Raw genomic sequence first — 23,127 nt, 5'->3', positions numbered from 1 at the left:
TTGATGTCCTCAACGGAGAAAGGCGCCAAGCATGCAACACGCCAAGAACCCCAGGAGTCAAGGACATAGCCCGCAGGATACGTTCCATCTGGGCAGGAGGATCCCCCGGCCCTGACCTTCTTGTAGAAAAAATGGTGTCAATAGCGTTCAAAGACCAGCTGATCAATTCCATGGTTAATCCAATAGTAGTCCAATAGATCCAGAATCCAATATAGTTTTTGAGGAATTCACAACCTGGTGAAGTAGGGACTTGAAGGTTAAAAGCAGAGAGATAAGGGAGAGTGGAGCTGTTGAACCAATCAGTGCACAGCAGTGGATTAGTGTGTCCCTTTTGTCCACTGGTTCATAATTTTGTGACCCCAGCTGAAAGATGCCAAAAAAATGGTATGGTGGTATACATTGGTTGTTTTGGTACCTGTTCCTCTGGATGTGGAAACGCACAATACGGCATTATATGGTAGCTGGCGCGGTCAGTACCTTCTGTGGCTATCTGGAACACATTAAACACGTATTTTTAATATGTTGGCATACACAGACTAAATCGTCAAGCAGTGGCCGGACTTTAAGCTTGTTGTTTTCATATTCTTTTGTCCATTTTTTTTATTTTTTTACAAGGAGACAGCTCAAACACCAGAGTACAAACTGTTCCAGAAAACTGCAAAAATGTGCAGATTTTTTGGCAACACTCTAGTTCATTATATCAAGGTAAATAAATAAATTCTATACCTCTCTGTTCATACTTGAAAGATTATTAATCTTTCAAGTAAAAGTAAATTAATCTCAAACAAGAAAAAGATGATCTTTTTCTTGATTGAGTTAGGTCAGTTTTTGTAAAGAAAATTAAGTCTCAGTGATCTTTCAACAGGAGTTCAAGTGTTTTCTTGCAAAGTACTGTAGCTGCTTTCACCAGCTCTACCTCCAGGTCATCAGGTACGTGCAGCGGCTTTGCTGCTCATTGAAAAATCATATTGTGACAACATTTTATCTTTTTACAAAACATTTATGTGTAACACAGGAACATAGATTCAGATGCCTTTTGTGTCTTAGTAAGTTTCCTCCAAGCTTTTCTTCTCCAAAACTACCCGCCACTCTGTCTGAGGAACTGAATGTGGCGGCTTTGGTCCCCATGGATGCACTCCTGTCCCAGCTGTTGCCTTTACGGCCATTTGCTGAAGTTGTCCTTCAGCAGGACCAGCGTAAGTGTAAAGCCTGTGCTAAGAGAACATCCTGTGGTTGATTCACTATTCTTTTCAAGTTGGTGTAGGTTTTTCTCTCAGCACACAAGTGTGCAGATGAAGTTAATGGGTAGTTCAACATTGGCCAGAGGTGTGCATGTAAGTGTGAATGACCCTCATGCAGGAACATTTTCGAATTCTTACCTAAATTTCTATTACTTTTTTCATATGATGGGTTGGTACGAGTGTGCCACATCAAAATCAACAAACACCACTAACTTCAGATAACTTCTATGTAAAGGTAATGAAAACCAAATCAACCTCAATCAGTGCATGTTCACAAGAAAATTGAATTACTGTAAATAATAATAGTAAATAATAATAGGATATAAATAAAAATAGGACTACATGCTTCACCCATATAGTATCCAATCAGAACATACTGAGATTGATGATACTGAAGAGGAATTTTTTTTCTTTTCTTTTTTTTTTCGCAAGAGGGGCATTACATTATCAGATCAGTACAGAAGAAAGTCTAACAGCAGACCAAGTGGAATTATGTGACCTGCTAATGCCAGTAACTAGGGGAAAGATTAGTGCTTTTAATGTTGTACCGTTTCAGCCGAGAGGGTCAGACTGTTGCTGAAATAAGGCAACAATTTGGTTCAACACGTAAACTGATTTAAAAGTCTTGCCACTATAAAGTGACCAAGGGCTGCTGCAGGACCACGCGAGGTAGGTTCCGACTACAGACATAACTATTGAAGATTAAATTTGATTGATTTTTAAAACCAAAACAGTTTCAGTGTAATAACATGCACAAACAGTTACCCAAAATAAATTTGTGTGACAGCAAGCTACTTGCAAATGACTCCTACAACAGGTCTGGACCATTCATGTATTACGCCCTTACCTACGGGAACTCAAAATATGAGAAAATTGGTGAATGTGACAAGTTGTATATATATATATATATATATATATATATGCGTGGTTCTTGCATGAGGCCCAATGTGTGTGTGTGTGTGTGTGTGTGTGTATCTGTGTATCTGTGTATCTGGCTTTTTACCTAGAAGACACTATGACAGACTCAAGCCAGACTCCAGACCTGAACAGGATAACTGCCAGAAGATGATGATTTAAGAGATGATTATGAAGTTTGTAATATTAGTACTGGTACATTGTTGTAATGACATTTATTAACAAATCTTAGTCATTTATTTGTCTTGTGTGGCTGATAACTGATCCGCAAATAACATCACAGATGAAGTCCAACATGTGCCACATTTAAGAAATAATTTAAGAAATTTGTTCAGGTTGACTGTAAGTCCACCTTTGAACATTTAAAGACATGAAGCAAGTAGCAACATATAATCCAGGAACAATATTTGTGTCATTTGTATGCAGAGTTTAGCCCAGAGTTTGAGCTTCCTCATTGTCTTTTGCTGCTGAACGTTTTGGGTCAGCTGACCTCTCAGCCCGAAGAGGTAATACGACTTTGGTACAGTGGCAGCCAGTTTTCGGAAGACACACACAGGTAATAATAATAATAAAAAAATGTTGGTATGTCCCATCAAGTTAAGATAAATCACTAAAATGTATAATATGTGACTTGAAACTGTAAATCATTCATTTATTAATTCATTCATTCTTTTTCTATACCTGCTTACTTAAATCAAGGGTCACGGGGGAGCTGGAGCCTATCCCATCAGTCATAGGGTGAAAGACAGGGTACACCCTAGACAGCATGCCAGTCTAGGGAGAAACATGCAAACTACACACAGAAGGGACAAGGCAGGAACCAGTCTCTGTACCATGTTGCTGTGAGGCAACAGTGCTAAGCACTAATCTTCCATGCCTCCCGAGATGAGGATCAGCACCTCCAAATCTGAGACCATTCCTCTGTTGAAAACTGGATTGTCCCCTCTGGGTCAGAAGAGAGTTATTGCTCCAAGTGGAGAATTTCAAGCATCTTGGGGTCTTGTTCACGAGTGGGTAAGATGGAGTATCTGATGTCCTGCGGATGCTGTACTGATCCATTGTGGTGAAGAAAGCTGAGCTAGAAGACGAGTCTTAGTTTACCAGTTGATTTATGGGCCTGTGCTCACCTGTGGTCATGACCTTTGGGTAATGACAGAAAGGTTGAGGTTGTAGATGCAAGTAGTGTGAATGAGATTCCTCCGTCGGTTAGCTGGTCTTACACTCAGGGACAGGGTAAGAAGCTTGTATATTTGGGAGTGCCTTGGACTAGAGCCGCTGCTTCTTCATATTGAAAGGACCTAGCTGAGGTGGTTCGAGCATCTAGTTAGGATGCACCCTGGTCGTCTCCCTCGGGAGGTCTTCCAGGCACAGGAGGCTCTGGGGAAGACGCATGACATGCTGGAGGGATTATACTTCCCAGCTGGTGTGGGAATCCCCCAGGAAGAGCTAGAGAACTAGACTGAAGATAAGATGACCTGCTTGGTCTACTGCCACTGCAACCCAGACCTGGATAAACAGAAAATTAATGAATGAATAAATTTAAATGACAAATGATCTGCTGTAAAATCTCCACCACATTTATTACTAAAAAGCAATATCAGGTTTTAGTTTTCCAAGATTTTACGATGCTGCTGAGGTATTTTCTGTTCCTTTCATCTGCAGGCTCCCACTCTTCCAGGCTGTGTTCACAAGTTTCCGACGTTGCAGTACTGAACGTCGAGTACCAGTGCTGTTGCCAGGAGTGATGATCAAAGGTCAGGCCCAGGTTCAGGTCACTCTGCATCACCATGTGTGTGTGCAGGTGTGTGCCAGTGTGGCTGCACTTCCACCAGAGTACTTTCCTATGTTGGTAAGGTTTCCACATCTACAGTCCAGCCTGAGCTGGTAGAAGAGATATGATGACTCATGCACTTGGCTGAGTTTGGCTCTGTTTCATGTTGTAATGGGCATAGTTTTATTTCTGTATATTGCGGCTGATTTCCTCAAGCCTCTCTGAGTCCTCCTGAGCAAGCACACCACTCGGCAAAAATCAGAGCTTCGTGGACTCTTCACCAGATTGGACATGCCATTGCGTGTGCTCAGCTCAGGACAGTTCAGGCAAGGCCTGTTGCACCTCTTTGTAACTGCGCAAACTTGATGCGCACTGTGTTCTCATTTCTTGTTATCTTGCCGTAAAATTTGGTTGGCAAGTTACGCGGGGCCTACTCCAGTCTTGGCTTACCTCCCCAAAGATTTGGGGATGTTTAAAAGCAGCTTGAATTTAACAGTCTTTCCAGAGTTGTGTTTATCTGTGCTGAGTAGCACGCCGACTAACACCTGGACACACGTCGTGCTGAGACGGTGCTTGGGTAAACTGCTTTGAACTTGTCCAGGTGTAATGCTGCATTCACATGTTTACTGGAAGCTGCAGGTGGTCAGCTGGATGTTCTGTTGTCTTTAGTGAGAGACCAATGGAAAATTATGCCACTGCTGGCTTTGAGTGTGGTAGCCACGCACTGTGACAGCATTTGCTGTCAAAAGTTAAAAATGTTTACATTTTGCTGAGTTTTGACAAACCGTTTGTTTTATCTTTAACACGGAGAAAAGATGGGCAGCGAGAGATGGATTATTTAAGTACAGGGAGTCACTTGGTTTTATGTAATCATGCAAATGTGAATGATTTGTGTACAATTTTTTGTATATGTAGAAACATATAAGCTGTAACCTCATAAAATGTTTTTTCAGCTACCATCGGAACCAGAGCTTCTTGTTCTAATTCAACACTGGACAAAATGTTAAAACTCATATCTTTCAATGTTATCACTGAAAAATCACCACACCTCAGGTCTTCATCTACAGTCTGCAGCTGCAGATGACAGAAATGACTGATATGATGATTTTTCTACAGTCAACATGTGAATGCAGCGTAAGAGTCGCTTTTCTCAAGTTTCATTTCTGTAGAACTTTTTGGTTTCATAGCAAATGCAGATGTAGTATTTATTTAAATGACAGCACAGCATACAAGCTGTGCATGTAGCGGTGACTACTAGTGATGGGATGATGATACCTCAAGGAGTGTATTGACACACTACACAAACTGTGTCGGCACTGTTGACACTGTGTTGGTCGCTCAATAGTGACCCCTGCAGTAGTTATAAAATCATTGCAGGTAAATAAGATGGAAAAGTTACCGTGCTGCAAACGCAACGTCAGCCTGTGAAATAGTTAATCGCCAGTCCTCTATTTAAAATATGATCTCATCATTGCATAATTTCATGTGCTCAAATTGTGTGTCAAGTTAAGCTGTTCATGAAAAGAGTTTAAAATTTGCTTAAAACCTTGTTTGTGTAAATGCTAAACTGAGTTGGTTTGTAAAATATAGCAAATTTGTAATAAAATTCAGAGTTAAAATTTGGAACTTGTGTATGGAAATTTAAGTGTTAAAGCATACAAAATAAAAGACTGAAAATAGATTCATTTATGCATTTTTATTGAAGAACAAAGGTTTCTGAAGTGTCTTTGCTTTTTAATTGAAGAACAAAGGTTTCTGAAGTGTCTTTGCTCCAAGGCGATTTCTCCTCTTACACACTAGTTCCCCTGCCTTAGAAAAAAACTCTTTCACAGGGTACAGATGAAGTTGGTGAGCATAAACACTTCAGTGCGACTTGATAAAGGTGTGTATATGTTTTCTGGTTATTCTTCCAGTATTGTAAAGGAGTACAAACATATCTAATTGGAAAAATAACAGTAAACAATGCCGAAAGGAGAAAAAGATTTATCTTATTTGGCGTCAAAAGATCAAAATTATTCCGGACTGGGGAAACATCTTTGAACGTGCCATGAAGTCAGTGGAACAAGGTGAGGGCAAGCAAAAATCCACCAGCAAAACTCCATCCAACAAATCCGCAACATGTTGATACAGTTTGTTTCCTTATAAACACGCAGCTGAACGACACAGTTCCTGTATCGGTCACGTGATTTTTTCTTAAAGCGATACGCGCACCGATACGGGGTTTCACTCTTGTGTACTCGGCACAGTGTTGACGCACCAGTTGTTATTCATCCCATCACTAGTGACTACCCCGGACAGGACCGTGTGCTGTGCATTAAGTGAAGAGTTGCTGGTTTGACAACACATGCCTGTGTTCGTGTTCTTCAGCAATGCACTGAAACCATCGCTGCTACTGTTGACGTGAGGCAGTAGCACTTAGTGTATCACTGCTGATCTTTAGTTGTCCATAGTAACACCCAAAATGTCACCCAGACTTGTTAGTGGTGCAGGTGCAGTTTTTGGACACACTGGCTACTCAACGGTCTCACAGTAGGGTGATGAGACGTGATACCTTGAATTTTCACAATTTGACCATCTTTCTATCTATGAATAGGCATCTGTCACATTTTACGTAATCACATTTGAAGTTTTTTGTCAAAGCTGGTTATTTTGAAAAAAAAAGTTAGTGCACACACTGTTGGACGATTGTTGATCACGAATACAGCATTTATTTGTACTAGGCAGCTGTTTTTAAAGTCTATTCTTCAGTTGTAAAATGTCCGGCTGTCCTTAACAATTCTTTGTAAAATAAAAGTGGAATTGCACACATTACAAATGGCAAGGTTTTGGTGTAAATTACATCACAGACACTGACATCAAAATCCTGTTTGGATTGGTCTAGTCTAAAGTCATTGTGTATATATCTAATCACTTTCTGACTGTTAGCTGTAATTTTGTTCAGGATTTCCTGCTATTCAGCACAGATGATGATTTCACTTTCTTTTCCCTCTATCTTTGCTTATTTTTTTAATGCCTTGTGTTTTTCCCATTACCTCATTCTCTGAAATTGCACTCTGCTTCCACCCCCATCTCCCTCACTTCTTCTCATCCCCATTTATTCTTTTTTTTTTTTCCAGGAGCGCTGTTTGGTTGAAGCTTTACTACAAGCAGACACTCAGACAGCTTTGTTGGCTGCAGATGTTTGGTGCTTTACTGCACGGTGAGAGCGAGGAGTAGCACAGTAGTGTTAACTCTTCATTGTGCCTATTTAGTGACCAGCATTTTAGTATTAATGGCCGCATCGTAAATTTAGATATATTCAGTTGGCTGAAAAATAACATTGCAAAATTTGGCATATGTACGATCTTGCATTAAAATACCAGCTCTTACAAACTTTGCAAACATAAGATTAATGGAATGAGTGTGTTCACAGTATTTCTGTCAGAAACACAGCAGAAACTACTGCATAATCAGCCCTTAGAGTTTGGCTCCTCATACGTAGATACATTTGAAGACCAGTGAACCTGCTATTTTGGGTCAGTGACCATAACAACATAAATATGCACAGGTCTTTATGTACAAAATGTGAAACAAAAAACAAAGAAAAAAAGTGCTTGTGAAGCCATATTGCTACAACCCCTGGCAATAATTATGGAATCACCGGCCTCGGAGGATGTTAATTCAGTTGTTTAATTTTGTAGAAAAAAAGCAGATCACAGACATGACACAAAACTAAAGTAATTTCATATGGCAACTTTCTGGCTTTAAGAAACACTATAAGAAATCAGGAAGAAAAATTGTGGCAGTCAGTAATGGTTACTTTTTTAGACCAAGCAGAGGGAAAAAAATATGGAATCACTCAATTCTGAGGAGAAAATTATGGAATCATGAAAAACAAAAGAACGCTCCAACACATCACTAGTATTTTGTTGCACCACCTCTGGCTTTTATAACAGCTTGCAGTCTCTGAGGCATGGACTTAAAGAGTGACAAACAGTACTCTTCATCAATCTGGCTCCAACTTTCTCTGATTACTGTTGCCAGATCAGCTTTGCAGGTTGGAGCCTTGTCATGGACCATTTTCTTCAACTTCCACCAAAGATTTTCAATTGGATTAAGATCCGGACTATTTGCAGGCCATGACATTGACCCTATGTGTCTTTTTGCAAGGAATGTTTTCACAGTTTTTGCTCTATGGCAAGATGCATCATCATCTTGAAAAATGATTTCATCATCCCCAAACATCCTTTCAATTGATGGGATAAGAAAAGTGTCCAAAATATCAACGTAAACTTGTGCATTTATTGATGATGTAATGACAGCCAATGACTGTGGAAATTTACATGTTCTGTAAATATTATATATATATATATATATATATATATATATATATATATATATATATATAGTGTGGGTGTGCATGCGAACATTTGGGCACCTCTGATGATTTCCATGATTTTCTTTTATAAATCATTGGTTGTTTGGATCAGCAGTTTCAGTTAAATGTATCATATAGCACACAAACACAGTGATATTTGAGAAGTGAAATGAGGTTTATAGGATTTACAGAAAGTGTGCAATAATTCTTTAAACAAAATTAGGCAGGTGCATAAATTTGGGCAGCCTTGTCGTTTTATTGATTTGAATACATTTAGCACTAATTATTGGAACACAAAATTGGTTTGGGAAGCTCACTGACCCTTGACCTCCTTACACAGGTGAATCAGATCATGAGAAAGAATATGTAAGGTGGCTATTTGCAAATGTTTCCCCTCTTTGCATCTCTTCTAATGAGTGGCAACATGGGAGCCTCTAAACAACTCTCAAATGACCTGAAAACAAAGATTGTTCAACATCATGGTTTAGGGGAAGGACACAAAAAGTGATTATCAGGGGTGCCGAAAGTGTGTGTGTGTGTGTGTGGGGTGGGGGGGGGAGGGTGATTCTTTAACTACGGGCACTATTGGCCTTGTAAATGTAATTTCCACCACACCATTGCCTTACAATATAAAGCGCCTTGGGGCAACTGTTTGTTGTGATTTGGCGCTATATACATGTGCTCTGATGTCACTGTTTATCTCCATAAAAACTACCCAAACAATCTTTCATACAAACTGTTTAGGGACATTACAGTGTGAAATTACGGCAATAGTGTGGGAGAACTACATTTTGTTTAAAAAAAAAAATCACAACAGTTGTATGACATTGAATACCCCAATTATGTTTTGATTATTTTACTGATATTTTATTCAGAGATATTTTCTTTACCATTCATTTTTATCATTGAAGATCAAAAGTCTGGGTGTGGGACAAGCACAAAACGGCAATATTTGCATATAATGATGCTGAACAAAGGTGAAAAAGTCGTCATAGACTACTAGAACAAATTTCTTAACACACTTTCATTGTAAAGATAACTATAAAAGTGTGAAATTTCCCCTTTTTTCTGTTTTTCATACAATATGATCAAAGGACATAAGTGCCCGTAGTCTAAGAATCACCCGTGTGTGTGTATATATATATATATATATATATATATAGCTTTATAATTGATTTCCTTCCGTTTTTACTTTTTAATAGATGAACCATTCAAAAATGACGCAATATAGTTTGTAAAATAAAATATTTTGAGGTAAAATTAAAGCACTATGCTAAATACTTTATAAGTATATTCATTCACTGGTTGGGGTTTTTATTATTTATATTACAACTGGTGGCATTTAAAAGCACTGCATTTTGGTGATGGCATTTCACAATACTTTATTTAGAATTCAGTTGGTCTGGTGGTGGCATTTGGCATTATTATGTGATATTGATCTGGTGATGGTCTTTTTTAAATAAATTTTTTTAACTGTTGAATCAGTTTTAAATGACTTGGAAGTGGCAAAAGACTTTTCATTGGCAATAGTTATATCTTTAAGTGTTTTATTTACTCAAAGCAGAAAGGGTGTAATTATTGATTTGTTTTATAAGACACACTTAGAATTTAGTACAGTAAAACCAATAAAAGTAGAATTAAAGTCATTTAATGCAGACAGTCGGTCCATTTGTGGAAACTTATTACAAACAATACATACAAGATAGTAAATAAATGTTAATGAAATCAAGACTTGAGCCATATTTTGTTCCAGTGTAAGAGTCAAATACCACTGTTTTAAACCAAGAAAAACTGACCAAAGTGCTCTCAGAATGCACCAAATGGCACCATTTTTTCAAAAGCTCCCCTGAAATTTTGAAAAAATGGTGCCATTTGCTTCAAAATTTTCCAGCGGAGCATGCACCCGGTCCCCCCTACAGGACCTCACGCCTTCAGCACTCGGCTGTCCACTCACAGAAAATATTCAGTCAAGATTTTTTCAGTTGCTTGCACCATCTGCTGGCCACTAAGGCCACTGCTTTTACTTAAAAATAATAAAACTAATATTTGGTTTTGTCCTTATAGAAGTTAAAGTCTTAAACATTTTGTATGTACAAATGTAAATGTCTGTGTATGTTGATTTTTACCAATTTTGTCTCCAGGTATGGGACAGCTGAGCTTTGTTTACATCATGTTCTTCTCATTGCTGAGCTGGTAGGCAGAAAGCATGTGTAATACATTAAAAAAGAATTTGCTTGCACAGTCATGTACACACTTTTCAGGTTGAACTCAGTTTTATTCACATCCTTAAGGTATTTTTTTTAATGTAGCTGTTGCACATCTTTGTATACCCATTAAATTTTGACACAAGCAGGACATGTGCTTGCACATGTACAGACCCTGTACTGACTGCAGTGTTTAAATAGGAATTTCTAAGATGGTGTAATTCAACACCAGCTTTCAACACCAGAGGGCACAATCAAATGGAACATTTGTTTCAAAACAGTTGGTGAGGTACTGACGAGCCATTTAGCACAGCTCATGACGTTTTAGCTTTAATATGGACTCCATAATGTTTTGAAATATTCTGGATCACTTTTCACTTTTCTGAGTTTGCTGTCACACATTTGCAATACAGATGAAAAGATTTGGCACCTTCTCCAGCCACATGTTCTATCCATTCTGTATTCCTGTCTTGAGTTTCCCATCCTGTTGTATAATTTCACCTGGAATTTGGCTACAGAGTGGTTATCATGTTTTTCCTGAAGAAACTCTTATTATAACTTAGAAGTTTGAAAATTAAATGCAATGATTGCTGATCTTTTACTGATGATATTAAAAATGCAAAACTTAATGTGGGAAAAGTTCCTTTGAGCTGTATTTGAACCTACAATGTAATGTATTCCCATTCATCCATGTTACTAACTGAAATAGTTTTCTCAGAAAATATCAATTGTGAGAAAGCTACACATGAACAAAGTTGTTGGTACCCCTATATTTTATGTACTTATTTTAATATATGGTCAGAAATAAATGCAAACAAAGCAATTTTGTTTAATCAAAGTATTTTTTTTGAAATGTCCAAAGTTATTTGGAAACAAAAATGTGATGTCCAAGACATATTTAGTGACTTAGAAATGTTCATGTGTCCACCCTCCTGACTTGTCTAATGGCCTGGTGACATGGCATATGATGATTCCTGAACGAAGGGAAAAAGAAAGAAAAGTCACAAATCGTCGAGAAAAGGTGGACGAATGAGCTTTTGGCTTTTCCCATTACTGCATAGCCTGCGAATCAAGAACGCAAAAGGAACGAAAGAGGAACAGTGGCTCCAGGCCTTCCAGGACTCGGCGCTGGGACGGAGCTCTGTAGGGCCTGAGTCCTGAAGAAGCTGCAAACAGAAGCGTGCGATCCGACCAACTGTGGAGTGAATTATTTTTGGTAAAATAATTCATTGTATCTACACAAAAGACTAATTCTGGCCTATATAAGGTGCCTGAGCCCAGTGAAGCTGACCCCTCACCCAGATAAGAAAAAAAAAAAAAAAAATCCAAGCAAACAGACTGAGTTTGCGGTGTAATTTCCGACGGTACATGAATGCAATGGCAGCAGCAGCACTCACAACCCAGCTTCTGCACTGTGTGAAAACATTCAGCTGGTCGAACGAAGTCGAACTAAATGCTAACGTTACAAAAAATAAGCAAACGATAAACCGTGAAGAACGACTGCAAAACAAAATACAAATGAATTGAGGTTTTCGGCGGCATTTGTTCAAATTTTTCGACAGTTTATAAATCCTGACGAAGCGCCAGGCTGCAGGAACGAAGCTGCGCGAAGGTTAATTGATGCCAGCGAAAGTCCAGATTTCTTGTTTCGTTTGGGCTTTATTGCCCTTCGTTAAGTACCTTGTGACCAGACCTTAAAGAAAACTGGCTGTAAAAGTGATGATTTACTATAAATTTATCAAAGAAAATAATTGTGTCCGGCTTACATTTTATGTCAGAATTTTTTGTTTCACTTTATGAAAGCATTTTGCTTTGTTCTTGTTGCCAAATCACTTTGGATATTAAAAAAAAATACTTTGATTAAACAAAATTGCTTTGCATTTATTTCTGACCATATATTAAAATGTGTTAATAAAATGTAGGGGTACGTGTACAACAATGTTGTACACGGTGCATGGAGAAGGAGTTAATGTATGGAGGTCATGAGAAGCTGAATCATAGCTAAGTGCTCCTCTTCCTCTCTTGCTTGCCTCTTGTGGTGTCTCTCTGTCTCATCTCCCCTTGTGTGTCTGTCTCACCTCCTCCAGGTGAAAATGTGCACCGCTGAGTGTTACCAGTTGTTCCATCTGACCCTGCTGCTCAGACGTATGGTTTTCCTTATGACACCAAAGCACCAGGTCAGAAATCCCACAGACTTTCCCACCATGTTAATTATCCTGTGGCGTCTGTGCACATCTGATGTGTGTTTATCGTCTCAAACTACATCTGAAGACACTCTAATAGAAATGACATAGACCGTTTGTCTATGATCGGGGAAAAAAACAGTCCTCCCTCATTTCTCGTGCAGTTCCAACATGCAGATATTTTTTTTTTCCCAGATGGAGCTAGTGTTGCGCTTCCCGCCCTCTGAGGTGGAAAACCTACACCTGTGGTGTCACATCCTCCTCAGAGCTCTGTCACATGAAGCACGCCACTGTGTGGACACAGACATCGTTGCTCTTACTCAAAGGATTTTCACTGAGTGGGATAGCGGCGGCTGCAAACTTGGCCAGTTGGACAGACTGGTGAGAGCAACTTTAACTGTAGCACTAGACGGGGATGTTACAGTCGCACCTGACACAGAAACATTCAGACTGTTGTCTCGTCCTTCCAGAACATTTCACTCTCTTCTCTCCTTGCGGTACTTCAAGTCCAGTCACCTCCCAAGGAGCCCTGTGTGTCGTCTGCAGTGGAAATAGTCACACAGCTGTGGTCACGAATGAGTGCTGACCAGGTAGAGTCTCACACACACACACACACACACACACACACACACACACACACACACACACACACACACACACACACACACACACACACACACACACACACGTACAGTAGTGTTCAGAATAATAGTAGTGCTATGTGACTAAAAAGATTAATCCAGGTTTTGAGTATATTTCTTATTGTTACAAGGGAAACAAGGTACCAGTAGATTCAGTAGAGTCTCACAAATCCAACAAGACCAAGCATTCATGATATGCACATTCTTAAGGCTATGAAATTGGGCTATTAGTAAAAAAAAGAAAAGGGGGTGTTCACAGTAATAGTAGCATCTGCTGTTGACGCTACAAACTCAAAACTATTATGTTCAAACTGCTTTTTTAGCAATCCTGTGAATCACTAAACTAGTATTTAGTTGTATAACCACAGTTTTTCATGATTTCTTCACATATGCGAGGCATTAATTTTGTTGGTTTGGAACCAAGATTTTGCTTGTGTACTAGTGTGCTTGGGGTCATTGTCTTGTTGAAATACCCATTTCAAGGGCATGTCCTCTTCAGCATAAGGCAACAACATGACCTCTTCAAGTATTTTGACATATACAAACTGATCCATGATACCTGGTATGCGATATATAGGCCAAACACCATAGTAGGAGAAACATGCCCATATCATGATGCTTGCACCACCATGCTTCACTGTCTTCACTGTGAACTGTGGCTTGAATTCAGAGTTTGAGGGTCATCTCACAAACTCTGCGGCCCTTGGACCCAAAAAGAACAATTTTACTCTATCAGTCCACAAAATATTCCTCCATTTCTCTTTAGGCCTGTTGATGTGTTCTTTGGCAAATTGTAACCTCTTCTGCACGTCTTTTATTTAACAGAGGGACTTTGCGGGGGATTCTTGCAAATAAATTAGCTTCACACAGGCGTCTTCTAACTGTCACAGCACTTGCAGGTAACTCCAGACTGTCTTTGATCATCCTGGAGCTGATCAATGGGTGAGCCTTTGCCATTCTGGTTATTCTTCTATCCATTTTGATGGTTGTTTTCCGTTTTCTTCCACGCGTCTCTGTTTTTTTGTCCATTTTAAAGCATTGGAGATCATTGTAGATGAACAGCCTATAAGTTTTTGCACCTGCGTATAAGTTTTCCCCTCTCCAATCAACTTTTTAATCAAACTACGCTGTTCTTCTGAACAATGTCTTGAATGTCCCATTTTCCTCAGGCTTTCAAAGAGGCTTCATCCTTAAATAGGGGACACCTGATTCACACCTGTTTGTTCCACAAAATTGATGAACTCACTGACTGAATGCCACAGTACTATTATTGTGAACACCCCCTTTTCTACTTTTTTTTTACTAATAGCCCAATTTCATAGCCTTAAGAGTGTGCATATCATGAATGCTTGGTCTTGTTGGATTTGTGAGAATCTACTGAATCTACTGGTACCTTGTTTCCCATGAAACAATAAGAAATATACTCAAAACCTGGATTAATCTTTTTAGTCACATAGCACTATTATTCTGAACACTACTGTACATGCATTAATCTTAGGTAACAATTGTGTGACCTCCAGGTGCAGGATCATGCTGTGCTCCTGCGCACGCTGCAGCTGCTGCTGTCCTTATCGGCTGTTTTGGTGAATCACTTCCAGCCACAGCTGATTTCTCAGGTATGTTTTTAGCTTTCACACTTCAGGATGCAGAAGTGGACAATGAAGAGTAAGTCTGCTGACTGGTGTGTGTGTGTGTGTGTGTGTGTGTGTGTGTGTGTGTGTGTGTGTGTGTGTGTGTGTGTGTGTGTGTGTGTGTGTGTGTGTGTGTGTCTCTTAGGCTTTGCTGTGTGTTGATGCTCTGGTGACACATAAATGTGCAGATCAACTGCTGCCAGCTGCTCTGGAATTCCTGGCCTCCCTGGGGAGGATCTTTGTCCCTCCTGACAGCCAGGTAGGTACAAAAACGTGACTGTGGTCAAGCTCCTTCCTCGGTGGTTAACACGTAAACATTGTTCTTCTGCTACATTTGCAAGAAGCATCTTTAAAACTGATATACACATGTGATTCCACGTGTCAAATCAGGTTTCAAATATAATGATGTTTTCATCATGATTTCTTAATACTGAAATTAATGAAATACTGAAAATTTTCTCGTAAATTTCCTTTTTTTTTTTTCTTTGACCAAATGAGGCTGTGTTATATATCGTGTCTGTGCGCTGGAATTCCCTTGGCTGAGCATCAGCCTCATCCCCTTTTTATCCCCCAGTATGAAATACAGGGGGATATAGTGATCACCAAGTTTCTTTGTCTGTCCGTCTGTCCATTTTTATTGGTTAGTGAGATATCTCAAGAACCAGTTGACCAATTTCATTCATGTTTAGAATAAGGGTGTACTTGAGTCATCCCCTGACACCAGTCGATTAAAATGACATTGAGGCCAGTTTCAAGGTCACAGTGAGATATTTGGGAGGGGGGTGCTTTATAGAAGTTTAATTGGGTAGAAGAGCTCAAGGTGAAGGTATTAATAAATGAATAATCGGCTACAAATTATAGGTGAATTTGCTGAAATGTGCTTTTATAGAATATTTACAGTGAAAATGCATGCAAATATTATTTAAAACATTAAAATGACCTTCTGAATGATCTTGTCTTTATATTTTGCCCTCACTATCGCCATCATTTGGCCAGAGTCAAATTTTGCCGAGGCTCAGCAGCCTGTTTGTTGTGCTGCTGGCTGACAGATCCTGGCTGCAGCATCAGCACGCCCTGGAGGCCTTTTCTCAATTTGCAGAGGTAATGTAGCACTTTCATTCTCGTGATTGTTGTGATTACATGCATGTCTGCACACTCGAAAGGCTTTTTAAGATTTAATAGATGTGATCGAATGTCAGGAGTATGTATTTAGTTCATGCACTTGAATCAATGTTTTGGGGTGGTGTCAGGTTTTTCCGCCAACTTTTACAGTTTCTGAATTCTTCTTCAGATAATTTTCACAGAACATTGGTTATCTCTGCTATGCACAGTTTGTTGTTGCTTTTTGGAACTTGGAACCTCTATCCAATTTTAGTGGTGTAGGTAAATCCATAACAGAAAAATGAGAGTAATTGAGGCACTTTTGTTTGAGATATAATGCAAAATGTACACCAAATGGGCTTTTCAGTATTAAATTCAAATGTCCACAAAATCCACAATCCGGATCAGATCTGGATCAAACTTTGTCAGGAAATAGTGAGTGCCAGTCTGCACCTCACTTTCAAATATGAGTGTGATTGGGGCACATTTGATTAAGATATAATGTAAAATATACATTAAATGGGATTTTCAAAGTTAAATGGCCTCAAAATCTATAATCCAGATCAAACGTTGTCTGTCGATAAAGGATACTATCCTACACAACGTTCCCAAATATGAAAGAAATTCTGTATTTTTTGAGTTATTAATTTTTGAAAATCTGTTCAGTGTTGGGATTTTTTCCCAGTTTTCCAAGATTTTTCCTGACTTTCACCTTTGACCTTGAAAATTGAATCAGTTCTTGCCTATCAAGATATGAGTCCTCTGTAAAAAAATTCATAGCTATATATGAAAAATCGTGGGTTACAGGGTGCTGTTCACAAACGAACAAGGGTGAAAATATAACCTCCACCCAACTTCACTGACAGAGGTAATAATTATCAGGTCAAAGGGCATGAGGAGGTTCCATGAATCAAGACTGTTTTTGATGTTTTAACTTGTATAATTAATGACCCCCAGTATGAAATTGGGGGGGATATAGTGATCAGCATGTCCATCTATCCGTCTGTCTATTTTTGCCCGTTAGCACGATATCTCAAGAACCAGTTGACCAATTTCATTTATATTTAACATAAGGGTGTACGTGAGTGATTATTTCGAGACTGTATTACTGATTTTGGGGACGGGGGGTGGAGGGGTATGTCCTAATGACTCTTGTTAATCTAAATTATTGTATTTTGACAGCCATGCAAAATGTATTATGTCAATACATTTTCATTAATTTCAACAGGTCTGACATATGTTCAGATCAGTGTGATTCCACAAGAACATGTTTTTGTGAAATGATATAATAATTGATCAACATATTGATTTATTCTGCCTTACAGAAACCTGGTTACAGCAGGATGAATATGTTAGTTTAAATGAGTCAACACCCCCGAGTCACACTAACTGCCAGAATGCTCGTAGCACGGGCCGAGGCGGAGGATTAGCAGCAATCTTCCACTCCAGCTTATTAATTAATCAGAAACCCAGACAGAGCTTTAATTCATTTGAAAGCTTGACGCTTAGTCTTGTCCATCCAAATTGGAAGTCCCAAAAACCAGTTTTATTTGTTATCTATCATCCACCTGGTCGTTACTGTGAGTTTCTCTGTGAATTTTCAGACCTTTTGTCTGACTTAGTGCTTAGCTCAGATAAGATAATTATAGTGGGTGATTTTAACATCCACACAGATGCTGAGAATGACAGCCTCAACACTGCATTTAATCTATTGTTAGACTCGATTGGCTTTGCTCAAAATGTAAATGAGTCCACCCACCACTTTAATCATACCTTAGATCTTGTTCTGACTTATGGTATGGAAATTGAAGAATTAACAGTATTCCCTGAAAACCCCCTTCTGTCTGATCATTTCTTAATAACATTTACATTTACTCTGATGGACTACCCAGCAGTGGGGAATAAGTTTCATTACAGTAGAAGTCGTTCAGAAAGCACTATAACTAGGTTTAAGGATATGATTCCTTCTTTATGTTCTCCAATGCCATATACCAACACAGGGCAGAGTAGCTACCTAAACTCTGTGAGTGAGATACTGTAGCTCCTCTGAAAGAGAGCCTTAAATCAGAAGTGCCTGACTCCGTGGTATAACTCACAAACTCGCAGCTTAAAGCAGATAACCCATAAGTTGGAGAGGAAATGGCGTCTCACTAATTTAGAAGATCTTTACTTAGCCTGGAAAAAGAGTTTGTTGCGCTATAAAAAAGCCCTCCGTAAAGCTAGGACATCTTACTACTCATCACTAATTGAAGAAAATAAGAACAACCCCAGGTTGACTAAGAGTCAGAGCTCTATTGAGCCGAGTATTCCTTTAACTAGTAATGACTTCATGACTTTCTTTGCTAATAAAATTTTAACTATTAGAGAAAAAATTACTCATAACCATCCCAAAGACATATCGTTCTCTTTGGCTGCTTTCAGTGATGCCGGTATTTGGTTAGACTCTTTCTCTCTGATTGTTCTGTCTGAGTTATTTTCATTAGTTACTTCATCCAAACCATCAACATGTCTATTAGATCCCATTCCTACCAGGCTGCTCAAGGAAGCCCTACCATTAATTAATGCTTCGATCTTAAATATGATCAATCTATCTTTATTAGTTGGCTATGTACCACAGGCTTTTAAGGTGGCAGTAATTAAACCATTACTTAAAAAGCCATCAGTTGACCCAGCGATCTTAGCTAATTATAGGCCAATCTCCAATCTTCCTTTTCTCTCAAAAATTCTTGAAAGGGTAGTTGTAAAACAGCTAACTGATCATCTGCAGAGGAATGGTCTATTTGAAGAGTTTCAGTCAGGGTTTAGAATTCATCATAGTACAGAAACAGCATTAGTGAATGTTACAAATGATCTTCTTATGGCCTCAGACAGTGGACTCATCTCTGTGCTTGTTCTGTTAGACCTCAGTGTTGCTTTTGATACTGTTGACCATAAAATTTTATTACAGAGATTAGAGCATGCCATAGATATTAAAGGCATTGCGCTGCGGTGGTTTGAATCATATTTATCTAATAGATTACAATTTGTTCATGTAAATGGGGAATCTTCTTCACAGACTAAGGTTAATTATGGAGTTCCACAAGGTTCTGTGCTAGGACCAATTTTATTCACTTTATACATGTTTCCCTTAGGCAGTATTATTAGACAGCATTGCTTAAATTTTCATTGTTACGCAGATGATACCCAGCTTTATCTATCCATGAAGCCAGAGGACACACACCAATTAGCTAAACCGCAGGATTGTCTTACAGACATAAAGCCATGGATGACCTCTAATTTCCTGCTTTTAAACTCAGATAAAACTGAAGTTATTGTACTTGGCCCCACAAATCTTAGAAACATGGTGTCTAACCAGATCCTTACTCTGGATGGCATTACCCTGACCTCTAGTAATACTGTGAGAAATCTTGGAGTCATTTTTGATCAGGATATGTCATTCAATGCACTTATTAAACAAATATGTAGGTCTGCTTTTTTGCATTTGCGCAATATCTCTAAAATTACAAAGGTCTTGTCTTAGAGTGATGCTGAAAAACTAATTCATGCATTTATTTCCTCTAGGCTGGACTATTGTAATTCATTATTATCAGGTTGTCCTAAAAGTTCCCTGAAAAGCCTTCAGTTAATTCAAAATGCTGCAGCTAGAGTACTGACAGGGACTAGAAGGAGAGAGCATATCTCACCCATATTGGCCTCTCTTCATTGGCTTCCTGTTAATTCTAGAATAGAATTTAAAATTCTTCTTTGTACTTATAAGGTTTTGAATAATCAGGTCCCATCTTATCTTAGGGACCTCATAGTACTATATCACCCCAATAGAGCGCTTCGCTCTCAGACTGCAGGCTTACTTGTAGTTCCTAGGGTTTGTAAGAGTAGAATGGGAGGCAGAGCCTTCAGCTTTCAGGCTCCTCTCTGGAACCAGCTCCCAATTCGGATCAGGGAGACAGACACCCTCTCTACTTTTAAGATTAGGCTTAATACTTTCCTTTTTGCTAAAGCTTATAGTTAGGGCTGGATCAGGTGACCCTGAACCATCCCTTAGTTATGCTGCTATAGACTTAGACTGCTGGGGGGTTCCCATGATGAGTGTTTCTTTCTCTTTTTGCTCTGTATGCACCACTCTGCATTTAACAAAAATATAAACGCAACACTTTTGGTTTTGTTCCCATTTTGTATGAGATGAACTCAAAGATCTAAAACTTTTTCCACATACACAATATCACCATTTCCCTCAAATATTGTTCACAAACCAGTCTAAATCTGTGATAGTGAGCACTTCTCCTTTGCTGAGATAATCCATCCCACCTCACAGGTGTGCCATATCAAGATGCTGATTAGACACCATGATTAGTGCACAGGTGTGCCTTAGACTGTCCACAATAAAAGGCCACTCTGAAAGGTGCAGTTTTATCACACAGCACAATGCCACAGATGTCCCAAGATTTGAGGAGCGTGCAATTGGCATGCTGACAGCAGGAATGTCAACCAGAGCTGTTGCTCGTGTATTGAATGTTCATTTCTCTACCATAAGCCGTCTCCAAAGGCGTTTCAGAGAATTTGGCAGTACATCCAACCAGCCTCACAACTGCAGACCACGTGTAACCACACCAGCCCAGGACCTCCACATCCAGCATGTTCACCTCCAAGATCGTCTAAGACCAGCCACTCGGACAGCTGCTGAAACAATCGGTTTGCATAACCAAAGAATTTCTGCACAAACTGTCAGAAACCGTCTCAGGGAAGCTCATCTGCATGCTCGTCGTCCTCATTGGGGTCTCGACCTGACTCCTGTTCGTCCTCGTAACCGACTTTGAGTGGGCAAATGCTCATATTCGCTGGCGTTTGGCACGTTGGAGAGGTGTTCTCTTCACGGATGATGCGAAGGAGATGTGTTGCACTGCATGAGGCAAATGGTAGTCACACCAGATACTGACTGGTATCCCCCCCAATAAAACAAAACTGCACCTTTCAGAGTGGCCTTTTATTGTGGACAGTCTAAGGCACACCTGTGCACTAATCATGGTGTCTAATCAGCATCTTGATATGGCACACCTGTGAGGTGGGATGGATTATCTCAGCAAAGGAGAAGTGCTCACTATCACAGATTTAGACTGGTTTGTGAACAATATTTGAGGGAAATGGTGATATTGTGTATGTGGAAAAAGTTTTAGATCTTTGAGTTCATCTCATACAAAATGGGAACAAAACCAAAAGTGTTGCGTTTATATTTTTGTTGAGTATATATAGCGCCAAATCACAACAAACAGTTGCCCCAAGGTGCTTTATATTGTAAGGCAAAGCCATACAATAATTACGTAAAAACCCCAACGGTCAAAACGACCCCCTGTGAGCAAGCACTTGGCGACAGTGGGAAGGAAAAACTCCCTTTTAACAGGAAGAAACCTCCAGCAGAACCAGGCTCAGGGAGGGGCAGTCTTCTGCTGGGACTGGTTGGGGCTGAGGGAGAGAATCAGGAAAAAGACATGCTGTGGAGGAGAGCAGAGATCAATCACTAATGATTAAATGCAGAGTGGTGCATACAGAGCAAAAAGAGAAACACTCACTCAGTGCATCATGGGAATCCCCCAGCAGTCTAAGTCTATAGCAGCATAACTACGGGATGGTTCATGGATGTGCTGAGAGAGGACATGCAGGTGGTTGGTGTGACAGAGGAAGATACAGAGGACAGGGTGAGATGGAAACGATTGATCTGCTGTGGCGACCCCTAACGGGAACAGCCGAAAGACAAAGAAGAATTGTATGGCTTTGCCTTACAATATAAAGCTCCTTGGGGCAACTGTTTGTTGTGATTTGGCGCTATATAAATAAAATTGATTTGATTTGAAATCAGGCATTCACCCACCCAGAAGAATGTTTAGTACTTTGTCATAAATTATTTCATATATATATAGAAGCTTGTCGTAATTTTTTTTTCGTCGTCAAGGATAAGATTTTTTTTGTGACAATAAAACTGTGCTATCCTGTGTTATGGTAATGTTGTGTTTGGTATTTAAGGTTACAAATCATGAGGAGGTCATTTCTCAGAGCTTGTGTGTACAAGAGACCAAAACCAAGGTGGTCAATTATCTCAGCAAGGTGAGCGGTCAGGTCATCGTTTTGTGATGATCTGCAGCAGCTAAACTAAAACATGTTTGTAAATGACGTTTTGTTCTGTTGTAGACTGTGAACGCTGAAGAAAATGAAGAGTCCCGCCTGGAGAGACTCAAGCTTGAGACGCCACTCATTGAGCAACACAGCAGGCGGCTGGAGGCCAACAAAAACATTCCTCACAAACTGGCTACTGAAGCTGCTGATTCAGAGGTTGGAGGCATCATTCAGACAAACGATGTTTATAGTGTCTCTTGACTAAATTCAACCTGAGGCTGGCATTTACACTGACTTGTGGTTGTTGTCATCCCTTAAAAGCATTTTTAGGATTTAGTCACATTTTTAAATGTGGTCTAAAGCTGTGTGATTTGCTTGTAGTCTCAATCACTGCAGTAATCAAAGCGCACATCCTTTCACATTTTCAAGTGCTGAACTCTTGTCAACGCAAACCTTATTGACCAACTACTAAAGTATTTGTTTTTGCAGCAAGTGATAATGTAAAAAGCAAGATATTCATGTCATAAAATTAATTTAAGGGGACTCTTCCCCCTTTCTTCCTCAGCCATGTCCAAAGAGAGCTCGCCAGGAGATGAGCACAGAGGAGGAGTACAGCCGCTACATCCAGACCGCTGAGAGGGCTTTAAAGGCCATTCAGGTTCTCAGTGAAGATGCTGCTAATGCAGGACCTCCACAGTGGCTGGAGTCCAGACTACAGGAGCTACAGACCCTCATCACCCACATCAGCACCGCCAAACACAAAACCTAGCATCCCCTGGTTCGTTTCCATGTGGTAACTGCATTCACTTTGCTGCTGTGTGAATTGTTCATTTTTAATAGCACTGCAGTCAGTTTTGACAAATGTTTATTAAACTTTATTGGTTATCGTGTAAATTTAGCAGAAGTGTTCATTGAAAGACTGTTTGCAATATCATATAAAAGGTTTGGGTAAAATGTTTTTAAGTGGCAGTAACCTGA

At 39.5% G+C, this 23,127-nt stretch overlaps 1 protein-coding gene across 4 annotated transcripts in view; it reads left to right on the top strand.

Moving 5' to 3' along the window:
- c10h1orf112 (chromosome 10 C1orf112 homolog) overlaps window positions 1–23,039 on the top strand; it is a 38,975-nt gene extending 15,936 nt beyond the window's left edge. For all 4 annotated transcript variants that reach the window (XM_034179812.1, XM_034179810.1, XM_034179811.1 and 1 more), the window contains 16 exons: window positions 616–705; window positions 866–930; window positions 1,048–1,196; window positions 2,583–2,712; window positions 3,819–4,005; window positions 7,044–7,126; window positions 10,426–10,477; window positions 12,576–12,665; window positions 12,867–13,052; window positions 13,142–13,261; window positions 14,833–14,928; window positions 15,089–15,202; window positions 15,940–16,044; window positions 22,060–22,140; window positions 22,225–22,365; window positions 22,715–23,039. In XM_034179812.1, coding sequence (XP_034035703.1) covers window positions 616–705; window positions 866–930; window positions 1,048–1,196; window positions 2,583–2,712; window positions 3,819–4,005; window positions 7,044–7,126; window positions 10,426–10,477; window positions 12,576–12,665; window positions 12,867–13,052; window positions 13,142–13,261; window positions 14,833–14,928; window positions 15,089–15,202; window positions 15,940–16,044; window positions 22,060–22,140; window positions 22,225–22,365; window positions 22,715–22,918 — 1,893 coding nt within the window. In that variant the 3' untranslated portion in view covers window positions 22,919–23,039. The remainder of the gene's footprint in view (window positions 1–615; window positions 706–865; window positions 931–1,047; window positions 1,197–2,582; window positions 2,713–3,818; window positions 4,006–7,043; window positions 7,127–10,425; window positions 10,478–12,575; window positions 12,666–12,866; window positions 13,053–13,141; window positions 13,262–14,832; window positions 14,929–15,088; window positions 15,203–15,939; window positions 16,045–22,059; window positions 22,141–22,224; window positions 22,366–22,714) is intronic.
- Window positions 23,040–23,127: the final 88 nt, after the last annotated feature.

Source organism: Thalassophryne amazonica, chromosome 10, assembly GCF_902500255.1.
Source record: "Thalassophryne amazonica chromosome 10, fThaAma1.1, whole genome shotgun sequence".
NCBI classification, from domain to species: Eukaryota; Metazoa; Chordata; class Actinopteri; order Batrachoidiformes; family Batrachoididae; genus Thalassophryne; species Thalassophryne amazonica.
The sequence above is the reverse complement of the archived record's forward strand: the minus strand, read 5'-3'. Positions and strand labels throughout refer to the sequence as shown.